Source organism: Cervus elaphus, chromosome 5 (assembly GCF_910594005.1).
Source record: "Cervus elaphus chromosome 5, mCerEla1.1, whole genome shotgun sequence".
NCBI classification, from domain to species: domain Eukaryota; kingdom Metazoa; phylum Chordata; class Mammalia; order Artiodactyla; family Cervidae; genus Cervus; species Cervus elaphus.
This window is the reverse complement of record NC_057819.1, coordinates 53,258,892-53,274,078: the sequence shown is the minus strand read 5'-3', so window position 1 is coordinate 53,274,078 and position 15,187 is coordinate 53,258,892. Positions and strand designations below refer to the sequence as shown.

At 42.0% G+C, this 15,187-nt stretch overlaps 1 protein-coding gene across 1 annotated transcript in view; it reads left to right on the top strand.

Annotated features, from left to right (window-relative positions):
- TBC1D9 (TBC1 domain family member 9) overlaps window positions 1-15,187 on the top strand; it is a 129,585-nt gene that overhangs the window by 56,589 nt on the left and 57,809 nt on the right. The window contains exon 3 of the mRNA XM_043902480.1: window positions 12,209-12,327. Within this exon, the coding sequence (XP_043758415.1) occupies window positions 12,209-12,327 (119 nt within the window). The remainder of the gene's footprint in view (window positions 1-12,208; window positions 12,328-15,187) is intronic.

Below are 15,187 nucleotides of genomic sequence, written 5' to 3'. Positions count from 1 at the left end.
AAGCTGGACCCTGACAGTGTCATCCCTCATAAGATAGAGCTGTATTTCACTCCACACAGGGGCAACACCCAGTAGCTACGGTAGAAGGGGAAGTGCCCGGTGGGACTTGGTTGGGGAAATGTCACCTTTAGTTGGCAAACAGTGTAGAATGGTATTAAAATAGACATTGGAGCCAGCAAGTGAAGAAAGAGAAAGGAAATCAGGCAGAACTGCCAGCACCCTGGACATAAGAAGGCTTTGACATTCTCATCTTCCAGCACTTGCATCACTTGTTCCGGACTTTCAAAAACCTGTAGAGCCTGGAGGGTCTCAGAACCCTTAGGATTCCTGGCCTTCCCAGGTCAATGCATGCGTACGGGGCTGTGATGAGCTAGTTCCTATCTGTGACTATTTTTTTTTTCCTCCCCTGACATCTGACATCACTACTCTTCACTCACTTTCTGAGGTTTTGCCGTTCTATGGAGCAAAGGCTCCAAGGAATGCTCCTATGCGGAAGAGCCCAGAGTTACAAAGACCAGTTATTCCTGAGTTGCTAAGGAACACGGGGCAGTAAATGCTGATGTCATAATTTGTACCTCAAGGAGATGATGCCTGTCACACGTGCATGATCTCATTATGATAAACCTGGAACGGTTGTAGCTTTTGAATATATTGATTACCCAGAATTTCCTTGTAGAAGACTCCACAGAAGTGAGACTTCACAACCTCTGTTAAAGTTCATTCACCCACGAATTGTTCCTTCTTATCGATTCTCTTTAAAACCCAAATGCCTGGCTCCCTTTCAGGAGATTTTAAGAGCTGAAGTTGCTAACTTAAAAAGGTTCCTTTCAGTTTGTAATTTAAAAATAAAATTTTTTTTTCCTGTTAGCTCTAAAGTTGATATTTGGTGGGACTGTCTGGCAAGAGCTTTTTAATATGCTCTTTTTTTGGTGGGGGGGGTTGCACCTTGAGGCTTGTGAAATCTTAGTTTTCTAAGCAGGGATCGAACCTGGGCTCTCCACAGTGTAGTGTGGAGTCCTAACCACTAATTTGCTCTGATTTTATGAGCCGTTGCTGTGAGAGAAATTTCAACAGAAGATTGTCTAACTCATTGCCCTGTAGAATCCATAGGATTGCAAAACCTCTGTTTTTATGCCACATGCCTTGTCAATCTTTGATTTGTGTAACGTGAACTAAGGGCGCGTCTGCAATCAGTGTCTTCCACTTTCTGTAGGAGAGTAGCTGTCTTAGTGGTAAATTCTAAGTCGTATGACTGTCTTAGATTTGAGCCACATGGAGCCAGGCAGGACCTAGTTTTATACCTTGTATGACTTACTCCAGTATAATGCTCACTCAGTCATTGACAGTATAAACAGAAAGAAGAGGGAAGCAAAAAACAGGAGGTATTTGTTGAAATATTGCTTTCAGATGCTTCTTTTTACTGTGTTCTATCATCTGTATGCAGATTGACTTGAAGAAATTGATTTATTATGTTTCTTTGGCACTGATACCTTTCATTTGGGAAGGGGAGCCAAAAACTGCCTAAATAATGACTTTTTCTTTTCACTGCCACTTCACAAAATGAAGCCACTGTTGTTTTTGGTGGATGTTCCATTGTGCCATCGATTCCAGCCCGCTGACTTGCATTTTGTTCTGTGGTTTGTGCAGTAACATATCGTTTTTGCTATTTATTTTTCCTTTTAAATTGGTTACTTTATTACTATTATTATTTTTTACTGAAACATGCAGCTGGCGGTGTCTTAATTCCCTGACCAGGGATTGAACCCAGGGCCCTGGCAATGAAAGCTCAAGTCCTAACCACTGACCACCGGGGAATTCCCTGCCATTTCTAAGAGCATAAAGGAAGTAGTGCCTTAGGAATTGGTCCAGAGTACTTTGCTGAACTGGTTATGCTCTGACAATCCTGCCTGTCTCCCACCAGTGAATGTGTATTTTACACTTGTGCTCTCACTGGGGCACTAAACAGCTTCAGGTGCTCCCCCAGCAGCTGGTGTCTTGGCCTTGGTGCCCCAGAGGCAGGAGAGAGCTCAGTCCTTTGCCCTCCTCAAACTTCAAGGGTCTTAAGCAGAAGGCAACCCATTTGGCTGTCCCCACAAGAAGAACTAAGGGCTTCCCAGGTGGTGCAGTTGCAAAGAATCCAGAAATACAAGAGACCTGGGTTCAATCCCGGGGTCAGGAAGATCCCTTGGAAAAGGAAACGGCAACCCACTCCAGTATTCTTGCTGGAAAATTCCATGAACAGAGGAGCCTGGTGGGCTGCAGTCCATGGGATTACAAAGAGTCAGACATGACTGATCATGCACATGCACGCGATCAGAACTGGGAGGTTCAAACAGTAAGAAACGTTATACAGCCTCATAAGAATATTCTGCTGTGCTATTTAGTTGCTAAGTCGTGTTTGACTCTGCAGCCCCATGGACTATAGTCCACCAGGCTCCTCTGTCCATGGGATTATACTGGCGAGAATACTGGAGTGGGTTGCCATTCTCTTCTCCAGGGGATCTAACCTGAGTCTCCTATGTCTCCCGTGTTGGCAGGTAGATTCTTTACCACTGCGCCTCCTGGGAAGCCCTCCAAGCGAATATGGACGTATAGAATTGCAGATAATTCCAAGGCCCTGGGACGCAAGAGTTACAATTGGAGAGACAGAGGGAAATGTCGACAGTTCTCTGGGGGCACATCTGACTGTGCAGCAGGACTAACAAAGGGGATGGGGTGGAGGCTGTGTGCTTGATGGCATCTCGCAGATAACACAGCCCTGAATGGTGCCTTGATTCTCTGCCCATTGATTTAGTTTCCCTTTTCTTTACCATCTTAGAACCTCATCTGGGCCCACGTAGGCATTCATTTTCAGAACGGAAAGATAAGAGTAGCCACGACCTTGTCCAGGGCTCTGATTGTGACAGGGTCCAGAGGCAAAGTAAAGTGCCCAAGTTCACGTGGCCAGTTACAGCCAGTTGATGCAGAGCTGAGGTCACATTCTCAGCCCCCTCCACGCCCAGCCCAGGCCTTTTTAAATGCACCATGCTGGCTTTTATGATTAAACATTCTTTTAGTCAGCAGCTACTGAGACCTGGAATTTAATGACAGGGTGCTAATTGGTTCTGCTTCTCCTATTTCTCTACACTAGATAGCAAAATGCTGGGTGATTTAGTTGCCTTTCACATGACATACATGTAATGTGGAGGTTGGTCAGTATTCATGTTTCCTTGGTCTGTGTACCTCAGGAACTATTCTTGTATCCTTGGGAACATAGCAGCTTAAATAAAAGAACTTACTTTTTATGTATAAGCAGTACATGTTTATTTCAGGAAATTAGAAAATATAGATAAGCAAAGAAAATAAAATATTAAAAAACAGTAATGCTGCTGCTAAGTTGCTTCAGTCAAGTCTGACTCTGTGCAACTCCATAGACGGCAGCACACCAGGCTCCTCCATCCCTGGGATTCTCTAGGCAAGAACACTGGAGTGGGTTGCCATTTCCTTCTCCAAAAAAACAATAATACTGCATTATAAATCTTCACCTTCCAGATTTTATATGTATGTGTGTGTGTGTCTATATGTGTCTCTTTATACTTTTGTGTATTTATAAGACACAAATATGCATATGTATATATACGTATATACATGTATGCTGCTGCTGCTGCTAAGTCACTTCAGTCGTGTCCGACTCTGTGCGACCCCATAGACGGCAGCCCACCAGGCTCCTCGTCCCTGGGATTCTCCAGGCAAGAACACTGGAGTGGGTTGCTATTTCCTTCTCCATTGCATAAAAGTAAAAAGTGAAAGTGAAGTCACTCAGTCGTGTCCGACTCTTTGTGACCCCATGGACTACAGCCTACCAGGCTCCTCCATCCTTGGGATTTTCCAGGCAAGAGTACTGAAGTGGGGTGCCATTGCCTTCTCCATATACATGTATACATATGTGTATATTCATACATATATGTGTCTGATATACATATATGGATAGTCTTTGTATGTCAAGAAAATATATGTCTATCCTGTCAATTTTAACAGGTAGATAATATTTTATTGTGTATATAATGTAATTTACCTATCTAATGTGCTGTTTTTTGGAAATCTAGGTTTTTTTCCCCTAATGATAACTGCATTTTGAAAAATCTTAATATCCTCTAAACCAAATATTTCCACATTCCTCTAATTATCACTTTAGGATAAATTTATAGAAGTAGATATGCTGAATCAAAGAAGGCTTTTAGTGTCATTAGCCTGGTTGTCCTCCAGAAAGATAGCCATTTACATTCTGTCCATCAGGTAGGAGAGGACCTTGGCATTTAAGTAAAATAAGCAAAACAATGACATCAACCACTGATTCTTACTGCCCAGGTTGAATGAGTTACCTGAGCCTCTTTTCTCAAGTGATGACTGAGCTATGAGCACACTGTTAGGACCTGTGAGAGACTGTAAGCAGAGTTATGTAAGAAGCTTCTAATAGTTAGACAAGGATTGCTAGGCTTGCTTTACTTCAATCATATGTACACTCTCCAAACATAATGGTGTCAGGGCCAGAGAGATGTGTGCTGCATGTATGCTAGTCAGGCAGCAGTTCAGCAGCTGGTTTTTAGTGCTCTGACATCAGAAATGAGAAGTATCTTCAACATCAAAATATCTTCTACATCACATTTCAAGATGAGATCTTTGTGTTTTCTTGCTTATGATGGTAATAGCAAAAGTAGCTGTTCAGTGCTTTGTATTGATGTATTCTAGACCTGGGCTAAGGACTTTGCACGTATTATTGTCCTTAATCTCCAGCACAAGCTCCTATGGTAGGTGTTGTTACCTCCATATTACAGATGAGGAATCTGAAGCGCAAAGAGGTTAAGTAACTTTTCCATGGTCACAGAACTTCTGTTTGGTATGGAGGGATTTGAAACCAGGTGTACTTTTTTGACATCAAAGTCTGTGGTCTGAGCTATTATGTAATATTGTCTCGCTGATAATCAGGCTCCATATAGTCTAACCTCTAGGGATATTTAGCCTCACTTCTAAAATATGTCAGTAGGTGGAACTGTAGCAATTAAGAGCAAGCATTTGGGGGCAGAAAAATCTGAATTTGATTTCATAGGATGTGGAAGCCTCAGCGTCCTCATCTATAAAAGGAGGGTAATTGGACCTACTTGTAGGAGTGCTGTGAGATTCCATGTCTATAGTGAAATCGTGGCACCTGGTCGTGGTAAATAAGCACAAATAAGTAATAGAAAACACATCATTATCACTGTTTACCTTGTTTGAAATTTTAGCTTTAATATTGGATGTAGATTTCTTAAGTTTTCTTTAGTGTTGGCATATAATCAATTAACAGAATTGTGATAGTTCAGGTGGATGGCGGAGGGACTCAGCCACACATACACGTGTCTCTTCTCCCCCAAGCCCCCTCTGCCATTCAGGCTGGCATGTAACATTGAGCAGAGTCCCTGTGCTAGACAGCAGGTTCTTGTTGGCTATCCATTTTCAATACAGCAGTGTGTACATGTCGATGGAGGTGGGTTTTTAAAACATCGATTTCCCTTTTGTTTCTAAAACTGGTCAAATCAGTGCACTATTTTGGGGTTGTATCTCTTGCCCTCTCCAGATGCAGGTTTGTCCTTTTTCTGGGTGTAGGTAGTACATTGGTGGCTTTGTAACTTCTACAGAGACAGCAAGTGTCACTCAGGCATATTGGGTATTATCCTTTACTTTATTTTGTATTTAAATTACAACATTATCATCTTTGGGGCTAAGGTTGCTTGTGTCTGAGGCCATAAAATAGATGGTTCCCTTTCACCTTTATTTAATTAGCTTCAAGCACTATTCCTTTGAGAACTAGACCAGTTTTGGGATCCAAGCAGCCAGTTCCGGTATCTGAAAATACTAGATTGGTTGCTTTTTAATCCCTGGGAGGTTTAGTGAGTTTGTTTTGCTTGGTTTTGTTTTCTGCCGTGTCACAAGAGGTTTTTATTTTTGCTTAGACACATACATATATATATGTACACGTGCATACATACCCTCTTGATCAGAGGAAATATACTATCTGAGGTATACTTGAATTCAGGTTTTTAAGTCAGTGCTGCAGTCCCAGAACCCAATTTTGTTAATATTAGTCATGCAATGCAGAAGATATCCACTGAATCGCCATCAGTGAAGTCTTACTTAAGTAAATTCTTAATCCTCAGAGGCCAGATACAATTGAATCCATTTTGTCCATCTTAATACCTCTGGTTTTTTATTTTAAGTGGACTTCCTATACTCTGAGGTACATCTCAAACCAGATGAGAAATAAGACTAGGCTGATTCAGTATTTTCCGTCATCGTAGGTAGTGTTTAAATTTTGCCCAGATATACACACGGGGCCTGTGCCTAGTATTCTGAAAACAAAACACAGCCCTGCAAATGGTAAAGATTCTTACTTATCCAAAATTAATTTCTAAATACTCTTAAGCCCCTCAAGTATTGATCCAGTTTTTCCCATAGCAAAAAGCTTTATCTTGGGTTTCCTGAAGGCTTCTCCTGCCCGACACAGCTTTCTTTTTTGTTTCAGCTGATTGCACATCGGGTCAGCTTGTTCCTGCTGTATCTCTGTTGAAGCAGCCTTGCCAGAAAGTCGACTGCCAAGCCCTTCCTTTCTCTTCTGAGCGCCTAACACATTTTGCCCAAACGGTTGGGTAAATAGACCAGCCCTCTCTCAGAGTCATGGCAGAAGAGCTTCCGGTTATCTCACTTTAGACAGTAACAGAAGCAAAGTTCCAGGCTCTTAAACATTGTAGCCCTTGTGCTAACTTTCTTGAGAAATGAAAGAGCCCTATATAAGGAACAGTCAGGATTCCAGCATGTTTCTCTTGGAGTCTCCCTCTTTCCTAAAGGGTGACCTGGCAACAGAGTCAGTTGCTCTTAAACTGTTAGCAGGACATTTGCTCTGTGATCTCTGAGCAGTACCCTTTGTCTCAGTTTGTTCTGAGATGGGAAGTGGACACCTGCTTTCAGAGAGAACTTTTATTTTATTTATTTATTTTTTGCTTCTAAAAACCACTTTATTTTTTGTTTGTTTTTTTATTTTTTTTTCATTTATTTTTATTAGTTGGAGGCTAATTACTTTACAATATTGTAGTGGTTTTTGCCATACATTGACATGAATCAGCCATGGATTTATGTGTGTTCCCCATCCCGATCCCCCCTCCCGCCTCCCTCCCCATCCCATCCCTCTGGGTCTTCCCAGTGCACCAGCCCTGAGCACTTGTTTCATGCATCCAACCTGGGCTGGTGGTCTGTTTCACCCTTGATAGTATACATGTTTCGATGCTATTCTCTCAGAACATCCCACCCTCGCCTTCTCCCACAGAGTCCAAAAGTCTGTTCTGTACATCTGTGTCTCTTTTTCTGTTTTGCATATAGGGTTATCGTTACCATCTTTTTAAATTCCATATATATGCGTTAGTATACTGTATTGGTGTTTACTGTATACTGTATCTTTCTGGCTTACTTCACTCTATATAATGGGCTCCAGTTTCATCCATCTCATTAGAACTGATTCAAATGAATTCTTTTTAATGGCTGAGTAATATTCCATTGTGTATATGTACCACAGCTTCCTTATCCATTCGTCTGCTGATGGGCATCTAGGTTGCTTCCATGTCCTGGCTATTATAAACAGTGCTGCGATGAACATTGGGGTACACGTGTCTCTTTCAGATCTGGTTTCCTCAGTGTGTATGCCCAGGAGTGGGATTGCTGGGTCATATGGCAGTTCTATTTCCAGTTTTTTAAGAAATCTCCACACTGTTCTCCATAGTGGCTGTACTAGTTTGCATTCCCACCAACAGTGTAAGAGGGTTCCCTTTTCTCCACACCCTCTCCAGCATTTATTGCTTGTAGACTTTTGGATAGCAGCCATCCTGACTGGCGTGTAATGGTACCTCATTGTGGTTTTGATTTGCATTTCTCTGATAATGAGTGATGTTGAGCATCTTTACATGTGTTTGTTAGCCATCTGTATGTCTTCTTTGGAGAAATGTCTGTTCAGTTCTTTGGTCCGTTTTTTGATTGGGTCATTTATTTTTCTGGAATTGAGCTGCAGGAGTTTCTTATATATTTTTGAGATTAATCCTTTGTCTGTTGCTTCGTTTGCTATTATTTTCTCCCATTCTGAAGGCTGTCTTTTCACCTTGCTTATATTTGATTGGCATCTTTAGAACGTGCCCTGTCCGCTGGGGGAGGAATTCAGCCCTGCCTTCTAGGTAGGCGTCCTTGTATTTCCTGTCTCCAGAGCCTGGAGCCTTAAACACCTGTCCTCATTTATTTTGTGTGCCTTTAGCAAAGTGATCAGAGAATATGGTGCATTTGCAGAGTAAATATGAATGTAAAAGGTATATTTCTCTTCCTCTCCCTGGCAAATGTCTATTGGGTATGGATCAGAATCCATAGTTAATTCCTGAAACTACTGTTGGCTGATGGCCTCTGTGTCTTTTTCTTTTCTCATTTATGCTGATAATGGTTTCTTATAATGTTGTACGCAGTTCTTCCTTGTCTACAACCCTGTCTTCTGGAACTTTGTAACCTTAGGCCTGGATATAGCCAGAAGAAACCTGAAACCTCCTTGGTAGCACAGAAGCAGGCCCAAAGCATTGCACAAAAAACTGAAGACCTAAAGATGCTGAGATTGGAATTGAAAGAGACACGTGTACCCCAGTGTTCATTGCAGCACTGTTTGTAATAGCTAGGGCGTGGAAGCAGCCTAGATGTCCATCAGCAGACGAATGGTTAAGAAAGATGTGGTACATATACACAATGGAATGTTACTCAGCTATAAAAAAGAATGCATTTGAGTTAGTTCTAATGAGGTGGATGAAACTGGAGCCTATTATACAGAGTGAAGTAAGTCAGAAAGAGAAACACCAATATAGTATATTAATGCATATATATGAAATTTAGAAAGACAGTCATGACGACCCTATAGGCAAGACAGCAGAAGAGACACAGATGTAAAGAACAGACTTTTGGACTCTGTGGGAGAAGGCAAGGGTGGAATGATTTGAGAGAATAGCATTGAAACATGTATGTTACCATATGTAAAATCGATGAGCAGTACAAGTTTGATTCCTGAAGCGGGGCACTCAAAGGTGGTGCTCTGGGACAACCCAGAGGGATGGGGTGGGGAGGGACGTGGGAGGGGTTTCAGGATGGGGGACACATGTACACCTGTGGCTGATTCATGTGGATGGATGGCAAAAACCACCACAAAAACCTCCAATTAAAATTAATAAATTAATTTAAAACAAAAAAGAAAGATACTGAGATTTGCCATCTCAACACTTCCTCTATAAAGGGAGCTGTAAGTGGCTGGTGATGACTCCAAGAGGCCAGGCTTTTCATGTGATAGTGACTAGCATGAGAGAAGCAACAGGAGATGGAGGAACAGAAGCAGCGGTGGGGGGTGGAGAGGGGGACATCGGTGGTGATCACAGACAGAACTGGGGGAACTATCCCAGGCAAGGAGAAAAAGCCAGGGGTGAGAGTGGTGTTAGGGGGTGGCATGTGGAGGTTGCGGAAATGACGGAACGGTGAGGCAGACTGATGAGCAGGAGGTCCTAGAGCAGCAAAGAAGGCAACAGATGGGGAAACAACGTGGGTAGAAAACCTGAACTTCGATATATAGGCGTGCTCAGATGGCTGCTTAAACATGGGGTCAGTCATGAAGACCTTCATGTAACACCCATGAAAACTGGAGGTAGACGTGGACGTTTGTTGAATGAGTGCATTTATGCATATACCATTTCCACCGTGGCTCTGGTGTGTGTGTGTATGTGTGTTGGGGGGTGGTAGGGTGCACACAAAAACTGCAGGCAGTGTGTGCAAAGGTGAAGGCACACCCGGTCTGCCCTGGGCCTTGCGGCTGATGGGTTCTATGCAGGATAACCAGGGAACAGTGAGGCTGACTTGCGGTCAGCTGCCACCACAGCGTAACAGGGACTCTCAGGTCAGGTACCTGCGCTGGTAAAGGGCAGCGCAGGGCGGTATACCAGTCCACAGGCAGACTGTCCCGGCTGAGCCGAGGGACCTGTGCAAACCAGCCTGTAGAAGGCACGTCTGCTATTGACATAGGCAGGGGCGGAGGAGAGGCAAAATCAGAGGCTGGAAATTGCGCCCAGGGGGGTCTGCAGAGTTCTTTGGTCCCCTGGATCCCCAGAAGTGCCTGCGTCCTGAGGTGCGGATATCTAACAGTTGCCAGCGGGTGCAGATGGGATGGCGGGGGTGGGCACGTGGCCAGCATCGACTCTGGATTGGGCTCTGTCATTATCGCCCAGCCATCCGCAGCTGGGGATGCTGGTGACCTGTTTACAGGCAAGGAAGGACACAGTATATTTTAGAAAGTTTTCCAATGCCTATTTAAAATTTTAAGGTCTAAAATGTCTTAAAACTCTCTGGCTAACTCCAGAATGACTCATTTCCAACATATTCCAAATGAGCATTGTATTTTGCATTTGGACAGTGTTTTCTACTTTACAAAGTGTATCTATAGACATTATTCCATGTGATTTTTTTTATAACATTTCTCTTAAATGAATAAGGTTTTTTTTTTTTTAATTTGTCTCCATTTTTATGTAAAGAGTTTGAGACAGAGAAAGATGAAGCAGACCGTCTAGAAAGATGAAGCATCCAGTCGGCTGCTGGGGAAAGGGCGGGGGACCCAGGTTTCATGAGTTCCAGCTCTTGCCATGACAGCGTAGTGCAGCGTCATCACTTTTCCACGTGCTTGACTGTGACCGGAAAGAGTGAGCCGTGGAAAGGGCCTGTGAAGAGCTCCAGACAGTCTCTTCCTTCGTGTTTCCATAAGACTGCCTCCTAACTCAGAGATTTATTCTTCATCCTCTACAGAAGCATTCCATGTGGGCAGTTTTGGTGTTCAGGCTCAGAGTAAAAGAAAATGAATGTGGGTTTGTTTTGGTTTTGCCTTTCCTCGACCAGTGGATCTGAAAACCCTCCAAGTGTGAAAGTGTTAGTCGCTCAGTCATATCCAACTCTCTGCTACCCCATGGACTGTAGGTAGCCCCCCAGGCTCCTCTGTCCATGGAATTCTCCAGGCAAGAAAACTGGAATGAGTTGCCACTTCCCTCTCCAAATGTGCCTCTTATTCCCCAGGAGATTTTAGTCCTGTTCCTCACAGTTCTGAGTATCACTGTGGACACATTTGTATCTCTTGCTTTTCCCTCGTATCTCTTGCTTTTCCCAGTCAGTTACCAGAGTGAGATTCTGAGATATATGCAGTTACTGGTGACAAAGAACAGAGAGAAGCTGTTTTTAAGAAATCAACTAAAAGATAACTTGGAAATCTTAAGGAGACATCTGAAGGAGTGAATCAGTAGAGTTGCAAAATCTTTCTTTAATTCTGGAACGAATAGTACATACAATTTATAAATAAGGATAGCTTCTAACAAACTGTTTTGCAAGGTCATTAACAGTCGCGGGCAAGAAAAAAATAAAAGAAGGGAATTTGTTCTAGTGTCTTGACAGTGACATTGGGTTGGCATCCCTGTTTTGCCCTGCAGTTGTGGACAGAGATCAGGGCGCCTGTTATCTACTCTCCCAGGCTTAGGTTGTTTCAGTTTGCAGGTTGGCCGGCGAGATGACTTTCGCTTCTTGTTTCTGACTTGGATGGAGGCTCTGAGGATGACCTCATCCCATTACAACTCAGAGGAACTGTGCTGGTGAGAACAGGGCTGCTATTCCCTAGTGATAGTCCATTTTCACATCTCATTCATAATTGAAGGGAGGGAGGATCATTTTTTGCCCATTATAGGCAGTGGTTACATCAGATCTCCAGGGGCATACCAAAGGCCTCGTATTTTTGCAACTTAACAACTGTAACCTAGTCTCCTGACAAGATCCGCCTTCCCTTGAAAAGTGCAGATTGCAGGAGGGAGTAAAGAGGATAGGGCTAAGTTCCCAACCCAGAAAAGTGAACGGGAGAAACGTTGCTGCCTTCCCACCCTAAAAGACTGTCACCAAAGTTTCTGGACTCACCTGCTCAGATGTGACCACACACTATACTTACTCTTGGATTTCTGATACATCTTTCAGAGTCTTCTGTGTGACTTGCTCTGACAGAAAGTATTAGCAGGCAGAGCTGATGGCAGTACATAGGGATGGAGTGAGCTTGGTTTGAAAGTATCGTTTACATGCTGACGTTCATTATTACCATTTTATGTTTGTACAGGTGGTTCCAGAAAAGAAATCACTGAACACTGGGAATGGCTGGAGCAGAATCTGCTGCAGACACTTTCCATCTTTGAAAATGAGAACGATATCACCACATTTGTAAGAGGAAAAATACAGGTAGTGCTTTATTTATTTTATGTATTTATTTTTATTAACATATAATTAACTTGCCGCACTGTGTTAGTTCTAGATACACAACACAGTGATTCAGTATTTCTTAAGTTAGTGGAATTTAAGACAACAACTTTTCACTGGGAAGAATTTTAAACTTACAGAAAAATTGCAAAAGCAAGAAGTGTGTAAAACATACCTGGAGATCCTTTACCCACATTCTTCTGGTATTAACAGTTGACCACATTTACTTTATCATTTGTGGGAGACATTGAAAAGCATCAGTAAGCTTAGAAAACATGACAGCTTCCAAATTAAAAAATATATATTCTTGAATAATGGAGAGCTTTGCTGATAAAACCAATCAGATTTGATAAATCTTCCTTTGGTTTGAGTCATGTATCTGAATTTCTGGAAAGTAATATAAGTGGGGGAGTCTGAGGACTCCTAATTTGATCCTATAGGAGGGGCTGGGTGAAAGGGGGCCGCGGTTGGTGGGGAAACAGAGGCAGGAGGGGTCTTCTCCTTCCAGGAACCACTGCTGAGCTTCTCAGTTACCTTTTCATTGTTGTTGTTGTTCAGTCTTTCAGTTGTGTCCAACTCTTTGCGACCTCATGGACTGCAGCACGCCAGGCTTCCCTGTCCTCCACTATCCCCCAGAGTTTGCTCAAACTCATGTCCATCGAGTTGGTGATGCCATCCAACCATTTCATCCTCTGTCTCCCCCTTCTCCTCCTGCTCTTAATCTTTCCCAGGATCAGGATCTTTGAGTCAACTCTTTGCATCAAGTGGTCAAAGTATTGGAGTTTCAGCTTCAGCATCAGTCCTTCCAGGGAATATTCAGGATTGATTTCCTTTAGGATTGACTGATTTGATCTCCTTGCAGTCCAAGGGACTCAAGAGTCTTCTCCAACACCACAGTTCAAAAGCATCAATTCTTTGGCACTCAGCCTTCTTTATGGTCTAACTCTCACATCCGTACATGACTACTGCAAAACCATAGATTTGACTGTGCAGACCTTTGTAGGCACAGTGACGTCTCTGCTTCTTACTATGCTGTCTAGATTTGTTATAGCTTTTCATTGTCCTTCCTCGAGTGTTACTGTCTTTGGGAAATAGGTGCAAATCAAAAGTGGTAGGAAGAACTTTAAGAGAAATAAATAAATAAAGCAGGAGCAAATTCTCGGTCAAATAGCCATTCTTTTTACCATTTTCATTACATCAAAAATGTCAGATTTAATTCCCCTGAAACCAATTATGAGAAAGGAATTTCTATTAATGCAATTATGTGTGAAAATCATTCATGTGCAAATAGAAGGTTTAAGCACCCACAGATTGTCCAGTAATGAAGGGAACCAACACATTTATTTGTTTTGCGACCTAATTAACTTTTAAAAATTATAAATGTTATAATTAACTGCAGAGGTAACCATAATCCAAACACCATAGATAACTTTTGTTTTTTTCTTTTTAGATTTCTTGTATGTGTATTTATCCTAATAGAAGTCTGACTATACATATAACTTTATATCATATCTTTTTTCTCCGATATCTACTATATTGTTGTATAACTTTAGCTGTTATTATAATAACTGAATATTACTCCATAATTGACCTTACTATTCCTCCTTATATAAGTCTCCCTAGCTTTTAGACTAGTGGGAGTCAGGTACAGACAATAATACAGTGAATTCTGCTGTTCATATGTAACTTTTCTTATAGTTTTTCTCCTTATCAGGATAGATTACAAAATGTTGGTTAATGGATTAAGTAAGTTTAAATGCTTTTAATGGACGTTAATAGATATTGTTAGTATGTTAGAATCCCTGTGTGATTATACTGTTGCTTGCTTTCAGCATTATAATTGTTTAAGTAGTTTTGCAAATTTAGTAAGTAAAAGTCGGTGTCTTATTGTTTTCATTTTTCTGTCTTTGATTATGAGTTTGAATATTTTTTCATGTTTGCTAAGTTAACATTCCCCTTTTTATGAACTACCTGTCAATGTCCTGGGTATTTAAATTTGTATTGGATGTCCTGAATATTTGGATTGTAGCAATTTTACAAAATTACATGGAGCTATTGCCTAGAACAGGGGTGACCTATTTCATACTATGTAGAACCTATAGAACAAATATACCCTGGTGGCTCAGTGGTAAAGAATGCACCTGCCAATGCAGGAGATGCGGGTTCGATCCCAGGGTCAAGAAAATCCCCTGGAGGAGGGCATGGCAAACCAGTCTGATATTCTTGTCGGGGAAATTCCATGGACAGAAGAGTCTGGCAGGCTACAGTCCATGGTGTCGCAAAAGAGTCAGACATGACTGAGCAACTAACCAGCAAGAACGACATAGAACATACAGGAAGGACATCATAACATCCCTTTGTTCCATCATCTGGTCCACGTGGCTAAAATTACAGTAATCTGAAGAGATTCTGCATTGTGAACCCTCTTTTTTTTCTTGAAGTTGGGAAAGTTAAAAGTGGAACTTTAGGGATTATCACCTTATTGTTGAAACTAGTTAGTGAGGCCTGGTCTGTTGATATTCATGTGTTTTAGTGATGTTTTTCACCTCTTTGTCCTTATAAATCCTCTCATATTTAAAGGAATTTTTCTTTTTAAAATTTCAATGAGCATTCTAGATATGTAGTACTTATTAGTTCTTTAGATAGCATGAAAAAATGAAAGTGTTAGTCTCTCACTCATGTTCAACTCTTTGTGACCCCATGGACTGTAGCTTGCCAGGCTCCTCTGTCCATGGAATTCTCCAGGCAAGAACGCTGGAGTTGGTAGCCATTCCCTCCTCCAAGGAATCTTCCCAACCCCAGGGATCGAATCCGGGTCTGCCGCATTGCAGGTAGATTCTTT